Source organism: Miniopterus natalensis, chromosome 4 (assembly GCF_054644295.1).
Source record: "Miniopterus natalensis isolate mMinNat1 chromosome 4, mMinNat1.hap1, whole genome shotgun sequence".
NCBI classification, from domain to species: domain Eukaryota; kingdom Metazoa; phylum Chordata; class Mammalia; order Chiroptera; family Miniopteridae; genus Miniopterus; species Miniopterus natalensis.
The window spans coordinates 96,063,539-96,083,139 of record NC_142084.1 but is presented as its reverse complement, the minus strand read 5'-3'; the positions used below and the strand labels follow the sequence as shown (position 1 = coordinate 96,083,139).

Here is a 19,601-nt window from a genome sequence, read left to right as displayed (position 1 = left end):
ATTCATTTGTTCATTCATTCGTTCCTTCAACAACTATTTTTCTAGCTCCTCCTATGGAGACGGGCACGCATTCTAGTTGAGTGGCCTTGGGCAGGTGCTGTGCTTTGCTGAGCCTCAGTTTCTACCTCTGTAAAGTAGGGACAGAGATCCTCCTTGCAGGTGATAGGATTATGGGGGCTCATGCGGGTGAAGTACCTCACATACAGTAGGTGTTCACTAAAGGCTAATTTCCCCTTCCCTCCCTTCCCTCTTCTTCCCTTCCCTTTATCTTGAAGAGCCACGGGGAGTCAGACACTAGCACTTATGGCAATACCGTCTGCTGTGCTCAGAGGGCATGTTCATGTCCATGCACATACACGTGCACACATCCTGAATGTCCCCCACCTCTGCTAAGGACTCAGGGCCAGCTCCAGCATGAGCTTGGGACTCAGAGGAGTCCTGAACACCTCTCTGGGAATGCTGAGCACAGGCAGGCTGCTCCACCCCAGGCCCGAGGACCCCAGCACCCTACTGTGTCCTCTGGGAGTCCCAGACTTAGGCAAGGTTGTCTTCTCGATGGCTTTGGGGGCTGCTGGCTCTTAGTTACATCTTGATGACCAGAAGCAGTATCTTCAGTGTCCTGGGGCCAGCTCTAAACGGCCTGGAAGGGTGGTGTCTTCAGTGACTGCTCCTCTGAGGGGCCTCCCACGTGTCTCTGGAGGAACCGAAGTCCCCACAGACTCTTGCAGCTGTTCAGAAGGTTCCTGGAGCACACGGTGCAGGACAGCTTGGGATTCCTGAGGAGACACAAGCACAGGTCAGGGCTGTGGTGTCCACTGAGCGAGGCCCTTGGCGCCAGGGCCTAACCTCTGGACTTTCTTCTTCTCTGCCAGGCCCCAGGAAGGGTGGGTAGGCGGGGGCAGACCTCCCATGTACAGCGGGAACTTCTTCCCTCAGCCCACAAGGGGGAGCACTCTGGAGACCTGCTTTCAAATCCCACCTCTGCTTCAACATGCTGTGTGCCCTTCGTCAAGTGACTTAACCCCTCTGAACCTTTATATATATATATCCTTTATATAACTACCTTTCCAGTTCTTGAAAGGATTAAGTGTTCTGCAGTCGGGCTCATAGTAGGAGCCCAATTAATGTTTGCTGTTTCTGAATCTTAATGAAATGATCCCTGAGCATCCACAGCACACCTTGCATGAGTTGGGGAAAGATTGGGAGAAGACGCAAAGATTTAGTCAGCCTTTCATCCAAGTCAGTTGAGAACGACTCCATTAGAATGTGTGTTCCCAAATGTTTGCCTTCCAAACCCCTAGAATGTGGCTGGCACTTAGTAGGTCCTCACCTAGTGTCAATCTGATAGGAGAGGCCACTGAAGGTGCATAAGCCAAACGCTTGGTAGGACAGTTTTTTCACAAAGTATCTGACATATATTTTCAGAAAGCAGAGGATTTCCCTCAGATCTGGGCTCACAAAGCCCCTTTGCCCTGCTGCCTGCTAGGATGTGGGTGGGGACTTCTTTCCCTCAGCTACGTTCAATGAGATTCCTTCCTCATCTGTATTAGAAGCCAGCCCATGGCGTCGGAGGGAAAGGCTCAGCAGAGCGCCTGTGTTTCGGCACCGAACGCCTGCCTCGGCCTTTGTAACAGAGCAGGGTGCAGGCAGAGACCACTCCCGCAGCTGGTCTGGCCAAACTGATGACATTGTTTTGTGTTATTGCATCGTATGTCCACGAGCTCTTCTGTTCCCCACACGTGGTGCTGCGTTTCCGTTTACAGTGCCGGTATAGTTTTCTCAGAAGCGTCTTTCAGTGAAAACAGAGTTGGTGCAGACGTTGAAGTGCATGTAATGCAGGTGGGGAAGGACCAAGAGCTGGGTGGGAAGAGGGTTTGCAAGGGACAGGGGGTCTGGGGAGTGCACAGTCCCGGCCCAGCCCGGCCCTCCCAGCTCGCCCTTGGCCCCCACACAGGAGAAGCCGAGCATGGCATGGTGCCCCGCCCCTAGAGACTGTCAGGCAGGTCTGCAGCTCCAGGGCAGGACAGGACCTGGCTGGCTTCAGCTCTAAGGCCCTAAGTGCTGCCTCATTTCTCACTCCCCGCCTAGGCTGGAGAGGCAGCTTTCCTTGTCCACTGTCCACCTGGGAGTCATCCATCCCTTGGTCCTGAGGCCCATCGCAGTTCCTCTGGATGTCCCATGAAGCTCCTTCTGCCTCAGCTCCAGCCATTATCTGTGAAGCCACCAGAGGAGTCAAGCTCATTGTCCCTTCTCCCTTCCACGTGGAGAGAGGGGGAGCTTCCCCAGAGCCCCTCAGATGGGAGCTGCAGATTTGGATGCCCGACCTTGCCAGGCTTTGTGAACATGGGCAACACCCATGCGTCCTTCAGAGCCAGAGGCCCCCGCGCCCTCTCCAGAGCACCCGGCATCGCCTGGACCCAGGGTCATACTCCAGAGGCCCGGGCCTGCTCTGTGCTGGCTGTGTACACAGCTGACCGAGCAGGCAGGCTTCTGCCCTTGGGCTAACTGACATTCCAGACGGAGCCTGAGGCTCTGATAGAGCGACGTTCACTGAAGTGAGCCAAGTTATAGAAGAAAAGCTAGCTCTGAGCTAGGAAACAACTACCTCCCTTCTCCTAAAGGGCTAAAAATCACTTAAAATAAGATTATTATGGAAATATCACATGTTCATGGTAAAAAATTTCAGAACATAGAAATGAACAAAACAAAGAAAATAAACATCTCAACCCCTCTCCTCAGGTATCTCTTTCTGTTACATGTTGATTTTGCCATTAAATATTTTTAAATAAAATGCATCCGTATGTCCAGAGGCTATGAAAGCACCTATGTATAGTTTAAAGAAAATCAAAGAGTAGTAAATGGATACAGGAGCATAACGTTGATCTTACCGCTCTTAAGCTCTGCAGCATCTTTCATTATATTACCCTTTCATCCTGAATATCTTTTATTTATGGTGCTAATGATTAACTTCTCCATGTAGCTCTCTCAATTTTACTTTACGCAGTTTCGAAGCGACTTTATTCGATACATACAAGTTTAGAATTACTATCTTTCTGGTGAACTGAATCTCTTTAAAAATACTACGACCGTCCTTATTTTGAGTGATACTTTTTACTTACAGTTCACTCTGTCTGATATGAACTTAGCTACCCAGGTTTCTTTTGCTTAGTATTTGCTTAGTTTATCGTATTTTTCCTTCCTTAAACTTTCAAAATTTTTGTTTCCCTATATCTAACTCTTGAAAAAAATATTTGTTTGGATATAAAAAAAAAATCAAACCTGACCATCTTCATTTTTTCCATTGGCCAGTTCCATTTACATGTGCTGTGATTACTGACCTATTCTAACGAACTTCTTCAGTGTGATTTTGTGTTTTATATTTGCCCCACCTTTTCTCAAATTTCCCCTGAGTTTTCTTGCTTTGTGTTAAGCTGCCTTCCCCCCCCCCATTCTCTTTCCTCCTTACCATATGGAATTTTACCCTGTTATAAAAATTCTGTAACATGCATATTTAGCATTTTTTAACTTAAGTGCATAGCATGGAGCTCCCCCTCCTTTACTTAGTGTGCCGTCCATGCCAAGTGAGAGCTGGGATGAGACACCGAGCTGGCTTCCCACACTGCGTAGACTCTGTCACATTATGCACGTCTAGAGATGCTAGTAGGTTTAATAGCCCTCGACCCCCTTCATGGCCCCATGGCCCATTTTTGCCCTGAGCACTGACACTTAGAGCTAAGGGACTTCAGTGGGGTTCTAGGAGAGCACAGAATAGGGTGTCTGCCACTCAGTATGTGCCTGCGGTAGGCACCTGTCACTGTCATCTCCCCTCTTCCTGGGAACAGCACCTTGACTTTTTTTCTTTGGGGTCCAAAGCCCCCACTCTGTCTGTGTGGTGCAGTGGGGTTGGATGCTTCTTTGCCCTGAATCCAGGTGTGAGTGTGAAGGCACACGCATGACCCAGCCCAGCCAGTGAAACAGAAGCCTGGAACTTTTTGCTGGAGCAGTCGGAAAGGGACATATTTCCCACGGGGCCGCTGAGACGGTAAGATGTCAGCCTGGCGTGCTGGCGGCACCCCGGGGAGACCCTACTGAGAATAGAGTCAACGCAGTGTGAAATCGAGCTGAAAGCTGGAGAGAGACACATTTCTAATGACATTTAAGCATTTGGATCCAGCCGCGCTTGAAGCTGCTCTGGGTCTCTTCAGGTCTGTGAGCCAATTCCTTCCCTCCACCAATCCCAGCTTCTTTTCCTTAACTGCATTTCTGTAATGGGCAGTTAACAGTGACCTGACTAATACTATTCCTAAATAAATGTTCTTGGAGCTGGAATCTCATGTTGAGGGTGTTTTAGTATGTCTCGCCACTAGGGGTCAGGACCCAGTTTCCGTGCCACTCTGAAAGCCTCTGAACCTGGGCTTTCTTGACTAGGAAATGTTAGTTACAGCAGCCTGCCGGCGTGTAGTAATGACCACAGGTGATGAACGCCAGTGCCCCTCCCATCACCCTGTAGTGCTGACGGTACAGATTCCACACGTGCAGAGCGCTGCACGCCCTCATTGCTCTGCACTTTCTTGTGTTCCCGTCACTGAAAAGCCCTTGATTTATTTATTTTATTCCTGGCTGTTCAACTTCTACTTTGGTGTCCAGACCCTATTCAGGCATCACGACCTCTGGGAAGCTGTCTCTGAGGTCTCCCAGGGTTACTGATGCCCTCCCAGATCCTCACCCCTCTGCTGAGGCGCTTACCTCCTGGGCTTAACCATCAGTTTGTCTGTCTCCCAGACGAAAGGCAGGCCTCGGATCTTTCATCTTCTACCCACTATCCAGGTTTATAGTCGCTGTTCAATCATGTGAACTAGTGAATGAAAAACCCAGTAAGTCTCAGTTCAGATGGTGATTTTCTATCTTCTCACTTCCCAGTCCACAGATTGTCAGCAGAGTGCTTCCCCTGGCTGTCCCTGGAAGCCCTCACCCCTGTGCGTGCGTTTCGTGCTGGCTTTATTTCCATAGTTACCTTCCCACTGCTACTAGCCTGGAGAGCCTCGTGGGCAAAAACCCCAGGATGGTGCCATTTCAGCCAACACCCATGTGCTGGGACAATTGGGAGAAAGTGTGAGGTTTTCCCATGGTGGGTTTCAGATAACTTCATCTCCCTCCCCAAGCCCCTCCCTTCATCTGTAAAATGGAGGTAATTCCAGTGAAAGGGCTGTTGAAGCCACGGGATGAGATGGGAGCATGAAATGTTTTGAAATTCTAAGAGAGCCTTCTCTACTGTCCCTCCCTTGTTTCCTGTGACTGGTGTAGGCATTAGCTGCTTTGCCCCTGAGAGTCACCAAGAACTGGTGGTTGAGGGACTGTGTTGAGGGTCTGAGCTGATCCCTGAACCCTGCCTTCTGGTACCCAACAACACGAGGAACCACCACAGCCACGGGGTCAGTTTCAGCAGCACCATGGGAACTAGGTTACTGGGAAGCCCGTACTTTAGAAGGAAGCGAAAGTGGAAGACATTGGAGGGGAAGTGCCCTGCCCTGTCCTGTCCTGTCCTGTCCTGCCACTTTAGAAGGAAGCGAAAGTGGAGGACATTGGAGGGGAAGTGCCCTGCCCTGCCCTGTCCTGTCCTGTCCTGTCCTCTCCTGTGAGCCAGCGAGGACTCACCATGGGCCTTTCCTCCTTCCTCCAGCTTTTGCCAAAATCTGCGGTAGCCCTCTTTTCCAGGCCAGACCTAATTTCTGGTTGTGTTAAAATAAGCTCCAAGGCGAAAATGTCGGGATAACCCAGTGCCCCCTCAGAGGGTTATCTTCATAAGCCTTTGTTTTCTACCACAAACCAGTATTGCCCAATTTGCAGAAATGATCAAGCTTCACCCCTCTGCTCATGGAAGAAATTATTTTTTCATGGCTTTCTCATCATTTTCTGGAAGTAAACACGGGGTCTGCTTGGAAGGGGTGGGCCATGGGCAGGGACATCAGCCAGTCGTAAGTCCCTAAGGGGGAGCTCTCTTTCTGTCCTTCCATAGCAAAGGCCAGAGCAAGACGGACACACTTTTCCATAGCAAGGGTCAGAGCAAGATGGACACACTTCCTGCAGGGGCTTTGCAAACACGTTTACGTGCATGACAAATAAGGTGACATTTATCTAGAAAAAGGCACCCCAGAACTCCCTGGGACTTAGCGGAGAGCCGTAAGTAACAGCCACAAACCATGAATCCCTTTTCGTTTTCTCCCTATGACAAGGGACATTGCGGCGAGGGCCCGGGTGCTTTGGGTTCCTAAAAGGAATCTTGATTGGGGACCTCCCAGGGCACAGATCCCTGAACACTGGTGGTCGCAGCCTGGGGCCAGCCTGGGCGCCCCTGGAGGGAGGGTGTGGCTGTGACTCTAACCGGGCCCTGTGCTGCGCATCGCTGGCGTCCGTGACTTGTGCTGGTGAATGAATGAATGATCCACAAGAACTAGCGTTTCCTGAGTGCTCGCACATGTGCTAGGTCCCGAGCAGGCTGTCTTGCACTCTTTTTCTAGTGAGCCCTCCCGATGGCGCTCTAAGGCAAACATCGGTGTCCCCATTGCACAGAAAAGGAAACCGCGACTCTGGCAGGTGAGTGATGCCTCTGAGTCACTAGCAAAGCTCAAATTTGAACCCTCAGCAGCTGACTCCCACCCCGACCGGCTGCCAGGAAGTGGTCCTTCCCACTGGCAGGGAAACCAGTAGCCTGTCTAGAAAATAGCTGGGCAAGGGGTAACAAAAGGCTTAAATATCCCTCCCCTGTGACCAGTCACTCTGTTTCTAGGGATGTCATTTCTAGGGAAATAATCTGAAAGAAACAAGATGTTTTCTGCATGGAGATGTCAAAGCAAAAATGTGGAGACCCCGGCAAAGCACAGCAATAAAACATTTCAGACAATGGCAAGGCTCTCCACACAGCCCTCCCTGACGGCCACCTGCCACCGGCTGTGTCGGCCGTCCTCTGGGCTGTGTATTCATCCTCTCCTTTATCCCTCACGACCACCTTTTGAAGCGGTACTAGTAACATCCCCCTTTACAGGTGAAGAAACTGAGGCACGGAGAGGTTAAGTAACGTGCCCAAGGTCAGTCAGCTCGCAGGCAGCCTGACTTCACCAGGCACAGCCAGTCCCAGAGCAGTGGTGGTTACTAGTTGCTGTCACCAGGTAGTTGGTCATTGAATGGGGGCCAGTGTGCCAGGCGTGTGCTGTCTCAGATGGGGTAGGATAGAGTACTATTTTGCGATGTCAAGGAGGAGTGCTGTGGCTTCCCCCCCATGCTTGTCCCATCTCCAGGGCTGCCCCCGCCCCCCACCATCCAGTGGCAGCTACTGCAGGTGAGGGCTGAAGGATTTCTTAAGCCTCAGGCAGAAACCCTGGGGAGAGCCCAGGGGCATTCGTTTTTGGTTTTCAGAGCCTGTGAGAGCAGTTCCCACTACCCAGAGAGGAGGTGGAGCAACCAGGGGCTGAGGGTATAGGCTGAGAGTCAGGTGCTAGTGTGGGCCCTGCCCCCACCCCTCTTTTAGGGTGAAAACCCTGACTAGAGGTGAGGTGAGGGCCACTGGAAGGTGTGTGGGGAGGTGTCTGAAAGCACAGGGGCTGTGCCTTCCTTCCCAGCTGGAAACCAGGGCAAGGAAGGGGCCCTGGCATAAACGGCAAGGAGGCTTCATGTAGCCCCTGTACCCCAATTCCTCTGCTCCCAAAGGGGGTGCAGGATTCCCCCCCAAACTCTCCCAGACCTACTGTGAGCCCCAGAATGTGGCTGGGTCTTGGGGTCTACCTGCTGGGGGACTCCTGGGGGACTTGTAGCCTGCAGCTGAGACTAAGGCCCATGGGGGGATGTGGCTGGTCCTCATCAGTGTCAGGGAGAGCCCAGGAGCAGGCCAGTTGTGTCCCCTGGGGGCAGGCATGGCATGGGCGTTGGGGATGGAGAAGCTGGTGGGACAGGTCTAGAGAGTGGTCCAGAGGGTGCCTTGTGGCCAGACAGCCTTTGGAGAGATGGAGGGGGTGGGGAGAATCTTGTAGTGACTGGGTTCAACTTCCAGACTCACTATGTTTACAACTGAAGTGGACTGAGCTCCCCTGACCTGGAAGGTGTGCATTTTTTTGGTCTGTGAGCCCCTGAACAGAAGGAAACAAAGAATCTTACACGTGGGCTGTGCTCTCAGCTTCTGTCCAGGCACAGGCATTAATGTCCTTGGTCTTCCCCCAGCCCTGGGAGGGAGGTGCTGTCGCCATCAACCTGACTTTTCAGATGGGGACAAGGTTTGAGAGAAGGAAGTACTTGCCCAAGGTCACCCGGCCAGCAACACGGGGAAGTCAGCCTTCAGAGCTCTCCTAACAGACCAGGCACTGAATGGCTCCCCATTGCCTGAGTCCTCCCCCTCCCCCCAGCCTTCACATGCTGTCCCTTTGCCTGGAGTGACACCTCCAACCTCTGCCCCTCAGCAACGAAAATTTTCCTAGTGTCCTTCAGAGCCAACTGAGACATCACCCCTTCCAGAAGGGTGTCCCCGGGCCCCCTTGGCCCCACACCTGCCTTGCTCGAACATGGCACACATATCTGTACCCCTCCCTGCTCATTTGATGTCTCCATTAGTGTTCCTCTCCCCAAATTCCCTTGTGGGAATGGGCACAGGGGCTGAGTGAATATGAATCGGTAAGACTCAGCAGCTCCCAAACAGGAGACATGAGGCCTGCTTAGGATTCCACGTGTGGCTCTTCTTGATTGCCAAGTTAAGGCCCCATCTGCTCATGAAAGACAGGGAGAGAGCGCAGAGCTGCGACTTCAGGGGTCATGGACATTGGCAACTGGAACGGGGTTTCTCTTTGACTTTCCATTTCAACAGAATGTTCCATTTTTAGCAATAATTCAGTATTTGCAAGTATTCCATGTCTCCCAAGTCATTGTGGGAAGGGGAAGTTCCCTGAGTCCTCTGGGCACTAGGGACTGCCTTGCAGCCTACCCTGTCCCCCAACATTGCCACAAACAGCCCTTGTGGGTTTCATGAACACCAGCGTCACCCCAAAGCAGAGAGCCTGTGCGACTTATTGCTGCTTCTCCAGGAACAGTTACTGCCACCTGAAGTGTTAGCTCTTTGATAGCTGAGGAAACCGCTCAGAGAGGGATGTGGTCTTCTTAAGGCCACCCAGCCAGTTAGTTGCAGAGGCCATGAGAAATCCAGGTCCCGTGTACCAGGCTGGGCTCTCTTGGCAGCCCCATACTGCTCCCAGTCTGTACCCCACCTGCTGCTGGTCCCTGCACTCACAGCTCAGGACGTGACAAGGACGCATTTTACTGAATTTGCCTCCACACTCAGAACGATTCATTAGTATGAAAAACACGTTCCTCACTGCCCTTGCCAGAAGATTCTTGACACAAGCACAGTTGAGGGTTTGGCATAATCTCTCCCTTGTTCAGCATTTGTATATAATTAGTGTTGGAATGGTCTCTTGAGATGGATCCAAGGCCCCTATTTTCAGATGAGGGATACCAGGCTCAGGGTCAGGGCCTCGTGCTTTGCACAAATTGGTGCTAAATCTCATTACAGTCCTCACAGAGAGGCACTTTTATTCCCATTTTGCAGATGAGCAAGCTGAGGCTCAGAGAAGGCAAGCCATCTGCCCAAAGTCACAGAGCCCAGCAAGTGCTGGGGCTGGAATTGGCACCCATTTCTTTGCTTTAATCAGGGGTTGGCAGACTATAGCCTGCGGGCCAAATCCAGCCCACCACCTATTTTTTTTTTAAATGGGGGGGGGGAGGTGAATGGAAGAATAACATTTTGTGACTGGTGAAAATGCTGTGGAATTCATATTTCAGTGTCTGTGTATCAGGTTTCAGTGGAACACAGCCACTCCCGTTGGCATATGTGTTGTCCAGTATGAGGGCCAGGTACAGTAGTTGTGACAGAGAATGTAGGAGCTGCAAGTCTGAAATATTTACTGTCTGGCCCTTTGCAGAAAATGCTGTCTGCTGCCTGCCCCACATCAGGCCAGCTCCCATGGGGCCTGGAGGGTCTGCAGCCTGCCCCCTGCACAAGGGTTTCGGAATTGAAACCCAGAGCTGCTGCTGCTGGCCGGGCTCCCTGGACAGAGGGCCTTTTCCTAATTTGATCACCTGGAGTGCACCTGTTTTTTATGGGTACAAAGCTACTAGCAGTGGCCTGAAAGCATAGCTCCCCTGCCCTCCCCACCACAGCCCCTGGGAAGGCAGGCCCACAGCAGGTCCCAGCAGATCTGAGTCAGAAGGATCCAGAAGGAAGGTAGGAGGGAAAGGGCAGGGCTAAGGGTCTTCGAGAAGCCAGAGGGAGGCAGGGGCTGGCTTCAAAGGTATGAGCACCTAGGGGGTAAATGAGGAGTTCTCTACCTTTCAAGTGACTCCTGGGGGGGTCATGATTTATTCTCCTTGACTTTTGAGGCTGTAAAAGGCTTTCCACCTCCTCTCCCTGGGCTCTCCTTCCCCTGACTTCCTCCCCAGGGTGGAAGGGGGTCTTACTCCCCAAACTCTCCACTGAGACAGGAGGTAAAGGATTAACTCCTTGCTGTAGCTGGCTGCCCTCTGCAGCGCTGTGCAGAAGTGGGGCCCTGCAGGCCTGGGAGCAGGTGTTCTGAGGCCACCCGGACAGGAGGAAGGGCCTAGGTACGTAGGCACGGGGTGGTTCAGGACACAGCCTCGCACCTGGAGCAGCCTGCCAGGGGCCAGCAAACAGTCCAGAGCTGCCATAAAGCCCAAGCACTTGGTGAAGGAGAAATGGGATTATGGAGGGGAGGGGAAGGGATGAAACAGAGGAAAGAAAACTCCAAACAGAATAGAGGAAATACAGGGAGGAAGGGAAAGTAGGGAAGAAAGAACCTCAAAGACAGCTTGGCCCAAAGGAGCCAGGTGCCAAGGAGCAGGCTTTGCAGGAAACACCCAGAACAGGCAAGTCTATAGGCGTAGAAAGCAGGTGAGTGGCTGCCGGGGCAGGCGGGGGTGGAGGGTGATAGCTAAAGGCCACAGGGTTTCTCTGGGGTGGCGGTGCAAACGTCCTCAAGTTGATTGTGGTGATGGCGCACAGCTCTGGGACTGCACTAAAAGCCAGTGAGTTGGACCCTTGGAACGGTGGGTTGTGCAGTATGTGGAGTAGACCTCAATGACACTGTTATATAAAGAAAAAGAGAAAATGAACAAAGAGGCAAAGTGAGGGGAAGGAGAAAGGTGGAAAGAACAAAACCCTGTCTGTTAAAGTACCTGCCGCGTGCCGGGAATTGTGCTCCGCGCCTGTGTCCCTGACCCCCTTTAATTCTCACAAGTTTGCGGAGTAAGTGACCTGCCTCACATCACCCAGCCAGTGTATGGTGGGGCCAGGACTCATACCGGCTCCCTAATTTCCACACTGAGGCAGGAGCACCCCCCCTCAGCCTGTGTGCCACGGCCAGGCACGGATGGCACCGGCAACAAGCAGCCAGCAGGATTTGCTGCAGAGGGGCAGCTGTGCCCCTTAGTGCAGGGAACGGGGAGAGCTGTCCTGGGAGCCTCTGCCAAGAAATGCTGGAACCTGTGTGCCAGTAAGTTAGACTATGTTAGAACCCAGATGACGCCAGCAAACAAGTTTGGGCTCTTGAAGGGGTGACTTATGGGAAACTCCCTTTCTGAGCAGTAGCTGCTGCTTTCCCTCCCACAGTGTTGGGTGCTGCGGCCTGTCTGCTTGCCTGGGCTTAGGGCAGAAGGGAAGTCCTCTCCACCCTCCTCTGGCCCAGCTAGGCAGTGCAGACACAGTGGACAGTGTCTGGGTTGTCGGGGACCCCACCCCAACTTGGAGCACTTCCTGTGCTTTTGACACAGGTCTCCTCACTTTCCTGGGCTCATCTGTGACATGTTGAGGGGAGGGGCCTCTTTCTCCTCTAAGTCACAGCCAGCAGTGGATTCTGCTGTGAGGCCTGTCCCTGATGCCAGTAACATTCCAAGGGAGGACCATTATGACATTCAGTTTAGAAAATAGGAACCAGATATTCCTGAACTTTTACTAGGTTCCTGGAACTTTCTTCTCTGAGATTGGTTTCCTGATCTTTAAGGCAGGGGCAGCATTAGTCACTTCTTAGGGCTCTGCGGGACCTAGAATAAGGCATTCATTCATTCATTCATTTGTTCACAAATGGCTAATGCCGGGCACAGTGCATATGTTAGGGACACAGCAGTGAACACCACAGACATGGGCCTGCCCTCAGGAAGCTCACGGTCTGGGAAAGCAGACATTAAACACTCAGGATGTGCCAAGAAGGGTAAGAAGGTAGTCTGGGCTGATGGCAGGGCACATGGGTGCAGGGCCTTGGTGGTCAGGATAGGAAGCTGGTATTTCATTCCATATGCATCAGGAGGGGCACTGCATAATCCCACCTCCATTGGGAAATGCTCGCTTTGGCTGCAGAGGGAAGGAGAGCAGACAGGGGAGAGCTGGGGGGCGGGGGCTTGCCTCTTTGCACCGCCTCTCCCCAGGTCTTTCTCCAGCCCTGACTCCAGGCCCCAGGAGTATCACACTGCAGGAATGAGGAAGTGCCACACCCTAGGGAGACTGCTGATAACCCAGGAGTTTGTGAATATTATCTCCCTGCCTTGGGAGATTACCTGGAGCCAGTGAGTGCTGGGAGAAGGGCCCAAGAGCCCGGGGCAGCGGGCAGCAGGCAGTGGTCCAGAGATACAGGAGCTACTCCCAGCCCCTCCTGAGTTTGCTGTGGGCCTCAGATAGGTGGCTTGCCTCCCAGTGCCTTAGTTTCCCCATCTGAGTCTGGGCTAAATTAAACTCTAGTCAGCATTTCATCATGCAAAGAGCCCAGGCTTTGGGGTCAGACAGCTTAGGCTAGAATCCTAGCTCTGCCATGGATAAGGCAGTTTGACCTGATGCTGACTTCTTTGCTGGCTGGGGGCCACACTTTGAGAACCACTGCTCTTGAATAACATCCTTCAGAGAAGACGGCCTCTGCTTTGCTCACTGCTGTGCCCCAAACAGTGCGGGTGTGTAGCAAATCCTTGGTGTGTGCTTGTGAATGAACACACTTGGAGTGGTTTGTTTTCGCAGGGGCAGAAGGGGTAGAGGGTGGCTGGGGGTGGTGGCAACAGGTGGTCAGCGACCAAATTCGGAAGGGCTTTCAATGACAGGCTAAGGAGCTGGGACTTGTGGTAGCTGAACATGCCCCCCCCCCCCTGCCCCGACATGTCCACATCCTAATCACTAGAACCTTAAACGGCAAAAAGGGACTCCTCAGATGTGATTAAATTAAGGAATTTAGGATGGGGAGGTTATCCTGGATTATCCCAGGGGCCCTAAATGTAATCACAGGTGCCCTATTGTAAGAGGGGCACAGGGAGACTTGGCTACAGGTGAGAATGTGTGAGGATGGAGGCAAGAGGTTGGGGGATGTGAGGAGGGGGCCACGAGCCAAGGAATGTATATGGCCGCCAGAGGCTGGAAAAGGCAAGGGAACGGATTTTGCGCTGGAGCCCTGCCAACACCTTGATCTCAGACTCTAGGCCTCCTAACTGTAAGAGAATGAACTTGTGTGTTTTCAGCCACCAGGGTCGTGGTCATTAGTTACAGCAGCCCTCAGAAACTAGCTCAGTAACCTCCACTTCTGTCCATTAGAGGCTGAGGCTACCGAGCAGGGGAGGTGGAGCAGGGGAAGAGGCTGAGGCTGGGGCTGGGGATCAGAGAGGAGGCCGGTGAGGCTGTCCAGGGCAGAGGTGATGAGGAGTGGGGTGAGGGAGGCCAGCTGGGGTCAGGAAGGGACAGACGGGACATCCTGCTGGGGAGGTGGCTGCTGGTTGACGCAGGCCAGGGGGCCACTCTCCCTCCTACATCTCCCCTTGGCTGACCATGCTGCCACCCCAAGGGCAGGCCTGGATCAGTCCCTTGGAATTCTCTGCTCAAGCAGACAGCTCCACCCACTCAGAAGTGATAAGGGTTCCCAGTCAGGTCAACACTGGTTTTTGTCCCCAGACGGACAGCAGGAAGGACATGATATTGGTATCAGGGAAGCTGGGAGCTGACCTTATGGAGGGCCATTCAAGGTCCCGACTGCCCTGGCAGCCTCGGTGGGGAAATCCACCTCTGTCTCTGCTTGGCCTCCTGCACTCCCTCCCCCAAGCTCCTCACCTTGTGTGAGGCCCTCCAACTGGTTCCTATCCCCCTCTGCCAGACCCCTCCATCCAGTCCACTGCTTCCCTGGGTGCACCACAGCTGCTGAGTGTGACTCAGGCAGGCTCCGCCTCTCAGCTGGCCTTGGTGCCTCCTAGCCCCCCCACCCATGGTGGCCATGAGGACCAGAAGAGCAGGTGGGTGCTCACACCCCACAGTGTGCCCGGCACCCACAGGCCCATCAGGAATGGGGGCTGCTACTTCTGTTGATGCTCAGACCTTAGCTTTGGCTGACTCACTAGCTTGTGTCACTGGGGCAATTTAATTAGTTAGCTCTCTAAGCTTCAGTTTTCCCATCTGTAAAGTGGAGACTAAACAAGTACCTACTTCATGGGGTTGTGCAGAGAATGAAATGAGGCCACAAGTCTGAAGGTTCTGCCACCACCCTGGACGAACGGGTCTTTCCCATCTGCGTTCAAGACTGAGCTCACAGGTCTGCTCCCTGAGACAGACTGTCTGGGCCACATGCCACCTCACCTGGTGCTCAGCACACTGCATTTTGATCCTGGGCATGTGCTGCACTGAACCAGGGCCAGACTGCTCCTCAGCGACTCCCCGAGCAGCCACCAGTAGCATGAGTGGTGATGTGGGGTGGGAGTATTGCTTCATCTCCCTGTGCACCCTCAGCTGGGGATAGGATGTCTTCCCAGAATGGCCAATACATAGAAACAATGGCGAGACTATAAACCCAGCAGCCAGTGGAACCCAGTGAGTGCCAGCTCTTCTAAGTGCTCACTGAATGCTTCCCTGAGGATTAGGGGTAATGCAGGCTATTCACCCCAAGGTCACGCAGGTAAGAGCAGGAGGAAGCGGCGTGCATGGCTAGACTGAATCGTGTGGCGCCTCCTGGAGAGTCCACCCCCACCCCAACCCCTGCTTTGTTCTTTGTTTTCCCAAACTAAACTAGCTTTGTACTCAAGGCCATTTCCTGAAGGAGGGAGTGTGGCAGGATACGGACGGGCATCTTACCTGCCAGGGCTGGGCAGGAAGTCTCCAGATCTGCACTATGGAGAGATACCTTTGGGTGGCTTGCAGGATAGATTTGAGAGGGGGAGTCTAGAGGCCGGGAGGCTGGGAGGAGGCTGGATGAGGAAGGTTAGCAGCGGAGGGGTGGAGGGCCCGAGACCCAAGTCTATGGGGGGACATGCCCCACCTGGTCACTGCAAAGACCACAGGGGACAAGAGGCCCAGGGGTCTGGTTGAACAGTATTCCCCATAGAGACCCACAGAGAGCAGAGCCCAGAGGGTGGGGGTCTGCAGCACCCAACCAAGCTTTCCTTGAGACCGACACTCAGTGCTCGAGAACATACTTGTATCCATGGGGGTCGCAGAGCCCGTGGGCGCCCCTTAACTCACGTACGCTTCAGGCAACCCTGGGAAGTGAGCGGGGCAGGCTACCTGTGGACAGACCCACACTCTGTGAGATGAGGAAACTGAGGCAGGGACTTGCTCTAGCCAGAGTGAGTGAAGGCAGAGCTGAGAAATGCCCCAAGTGTCATTTCGACATCCCTGGTGCTCAGCACCGTTCTCAGCCTACGGTGGGAAGTTGGTAAATGTTTGTGGATGAATGAATGGGTCAGTCACACAGACCAGCATCCTGGGGACAGAGGCATGATCTGCGGAAGAGAAAGGGATGTGACAACTACTGAGTGCATCTGTGTGCCAGGTGTCCTGCCAGCATCCTGTCACACGTTCCTCTCCCAGCTCCCCCGACCTTCCTCTCCATGCCGTGAGCATGCGTCTCAGTGCTGCTCAAGTCTTCGGGGCGGTTTCCCATTTAACACCTGCACTAGCTCTGTCACCGGTGGATTTGTCTAAGTCTCATTCTGATCCCGCTTACCTTCTAAGCCTGGATACCCCCTGGAGATGCATCCTGGGGCATCCTTCCTCTTAAATCTCCTGCACCCCAAACATCCAGTGTTCCCAAGCCTGTTTTCCTCGTAGCCTCTGGATTCTGCACTGCTCCCTTCTCCTCTCTCACAGACCAGTGCCACAGCGCCTCCACCCATGTCCTGCCTCGGGCTTCTCGTCCACATCTTTCCAGAGCACAGAGCTGCCTGGGTCACCTCGCCTTGCTTCCAACACTTCTGCCTTCCCCTAAGACCTATGGCCCAGCGTCCAAGCCCCTGCCTTCCCGACTCGGCCAGTGCTCCTCCTCCGACCTGAGTGCCCCCAGCGTAAGAGCTGATGCCTAGTAGGTGCTCAGCAGAGGAGCTGGGTTCTCATCCCCCTCCCAGGCACCACCTGAGGGCTGTCCTGCAGAATGTGAGTGAGCACTAGGGCTGCTAGCTCCTCAAACTTAGGACATCTGATTGTCAGGACAATGTAACTAGAAAAAAGGGCCCACGGTTCTGGAGCTGGGGACCTCTGTCCATCCAGGTCCCAGCTGTGTGGCCCTGGCCAAGCTGTGGTCCTTTTAAAATGGAAGTAAGAAGTTTCACCTCGGGGGGTAGGGAGGGAGGGCTGTGGAGATGATGGCACAGCACAAGGTCTGCAAAGCCCTCACGAAGAGTGCCAGCACCTAGCGAGCAGCAGCTACCTTAATGATCACTGTTAGGGACCTCTCCCTGTGCCCCTGTCCTGGGCACTGAAAGCCAGGGTCGTTACCTGTCTGTGGCTCCTCGGGGTGCCATGATCTCTCTCCCACTCCACACCTGCAGCTTCAGGGGCTTCTCCTCCTGCTGCCCGGGTACTCGGCTTTGAGTCCTGGAGAGCCGAGAGCCCTGGGACCTCAGGGAAGTGTCGTGGGTGCTGTGGCCGGCGTACGTGCAGCGCAGGAGCTGCTGGTACGCCGTGCGGAAGTCTCTGTTCAGCGCAGCGTACAGGATGGGGTTCAAGGCCGAGTTCGCGTAGCCCAGCCACAGAACGACAGCCTCCAAGGTCTTGTTGATGGCCTCATCCCCTCTCAGCCCCCGGTAGACAAACACGGTGAAGTAGGGGAACCAGCAGACGATGAAGGCCCCCATCACGGCGGCCAGTGTCACCGTGGCCTTGTGCTCCCTAATGGTGGCCGCCTTCCAGGAGCTGGCGTGATGGATCCTCTTGGCCTGCTCCCGGGCGATCTTGAAGATGCGGTAGTAGGTGACGCACATGATCAGCAGAGGCACGTAGAAGGTGACCAGCCCATCCACCAAGCCGTACACCAAGTTGACCTGGACTTTGCAGGACAGGTTGGTGTGATTGACCCTGCTGGTCTCACTCCTGCTGTTCCACCCCAGGTGGATAGACAGGAAGGACAGGGTGATGGAGACGACCCAAATCAAGGCCAGGGAGACGCCAACCCGGACCGGGGTGACCAGCACAGGGTAGCGCAGGGGGTCTGTGACGGCGCAGTACCGGTCAAGGCTGATCATGAAGAGATTGAGGATGGAGGCCGTGCAGAGCATCACGTCCAGGCTGGTGTAGATGTTGCAGAAGACCCTGCTGAAGCCCCACCTGCAGGACAGCTGGTAGAAGGCTGAGAAGGGCAGCACCAGGAGGCCGAGGAGCAGGTCAGTGATGGCCAAGGACACGATGAAGCAGTTGGTCAGATTGCGGAGCTGGCGGTTCAGGCCCACGGCCAGGCAGACGACCACGTTGCCAGCGATAGTGATGAAGATGAGGGTGGTGAGGGCCACACTCACGGTGATCTTGAACGCAACAGAGTCCAGACAGGTTGTGTTGGGCTCCATCCCGGGGCCCAGAGGCTCCTTCCTCTGCCCGCAGCCTCTGGCTGCTTCTCTTTCAGCTCCCCGATGTGTCCGTTTTGTCAACCACTGGGCTCTAGGCTGCCCGACAGAACCAAAAGCAAGTGTCCAAATGTGGGGAGGCTACAATGAGTGGCTCAGTGCTGTTTTTCTAGAAATAAATAGAGCAGTCTCCTGGGAGGTGCTGGTCATGAGTGTGAATGGAGAAGAGGCAACACTGGTGGTTCAAACTGCAGTCCTCACATTGCCCCTGCAGAACTGGCTTCCTCCGGGACTGGAGCAGGTCTCCGCTCTCCGGGTTTTGCAGAGACGGAGGCACTGGGGCATGTGTCTGGAGGTGGCTTTGGTTTTATGCGGGAGGGATCATGGGGAGACGAGGCCGCATCCTTCTTCATAGCTGACAGCAGCTCCCATCCACGTGACGGGTCAAGGGCTGCCAAGTCTCCCTCTTGAGACCACTGGAGAGCAGGAGCTGCAAATGCAAAGGCCGAGTGTTGAGCACTTGAAGCCAGGCCAACCAGCGTGACCCGATTCAGGATGAATCATTCTAGACCTTGACCTCCCTGCAGGATACCAGGATGCCTGGGGCCAGTCTGGATGCCTCTTCTCAGACGTCACTGAGGCAATCAGGATGTGCAGTGTGAGGAGGGAGGGAGTCAGGATGCAAGGGGCTGGACCGCATGTCCCTGTATGAGATAAACAGTGAGGGGCTGTTTATATAGGAGAAAGGTAGATCTAGACGGACTCCCCGCTCCGCCAGGTGGGGTGCGTCTGCTTGTTCAGCGCCGGTTCCCCAAACCTGGCCCGCAGGTAGGCGCTAGAGTCTGATGGATACGTCATAAGATGAATGAATAAATAAACAAATGGAGTGAATTTACTCGATACAGGGCCGAGAACAGTGCCCGACGCTGCTGTTTTACAGAATGTCATCATGTCCTGAACCAGGTGCCAGCGAACTTTTCCAGGAAAATATTTTCTGCTCTGCACCCCACATGGTCTCTGTTGCAGCAACTCAGCTCTGGCACCATAGAGGGAAAATCTCCTACCCAGACAACAGATGATGGGCATATGAGTAAGCACGCTGGCCTCCAAGGAGACTTTACCATGGCCCCTGACATTTGAATTTCACGTAATGTTCACAGGCCACAAAATATTTTCTTTATATTTTCTCCAACTCTTTACAACTATTTCCAAACTACTGAGAAACGTAAAAGCTATTCTTAGTTCACGGGATGCACAGAACTGGGCAGAGGACCAGGTTTACTGCTGTCATCACTGGCCAACTGCACCCCAGTAGCCACCAGCTCTAAACATCTGTCTAAATCTTACATTTCTTATTTGGCAGCATATGTGGTCCCACATCCAGGCCAGCTGGTACAGACCTTACGAAATCTTTCTAATGGCTGCATAACAGTCCATGGGGTGGGGAGTGGGGGTAGGGCTGCTCATGGTTTATTATTATTATTATTATTTTTTAATCCTCACCTGAGGATATTTTTTCATTGCTTTTTAGAGAGAGTGGAAGGGGGAGAGAGAAAGAGAGAGTGAGAGAAACATCGATGGGAGAGAGACACATCGATTGGTTGCATACTGCACATGTCCTGACTGGGGCCAGGCATCAAGCCTGCAACTGAGGTACGTGCCCTTGACCAAAATCGAACTTGACACCCTTCAGTTCGAGAGCCAGTGCTCTAAACAATGAGCCAAACTGGCCAGGGCAGGCCATGGTCTATTCTATCACCCCC

The 19,601-nt window shown here is 53.6% G+C and overlaps 1 protein-coding gene across 1 annotated transcript; it reads right to left on the bottom strand.

Moving 5' to 3' along the window:
* Positions 1 to 563: 563 nt before the first annotated feature.
* Positions 564 to 17,841, bottom strand: HRH2 (histamine receptor H2). Its single transcript, XM_016208792.2, has 2 exons — positions 16,778 to 17,841; positions 564 to 776 (listed from the first exon to the last, which is right to left on the bottom strand). The coding sequence occupies exons 1-2, from the start codon at positions 17,839 to 17,841 to the stop codon at positions 632 to 634; spliced, it is 1,209 nt and encodes a 402-aa protein (XP_016064278.2). The 3' UTR covers positions 564 to 631.
* Positions 17,842 to 19,601: the final 1,760 nt, after the last annotated feature.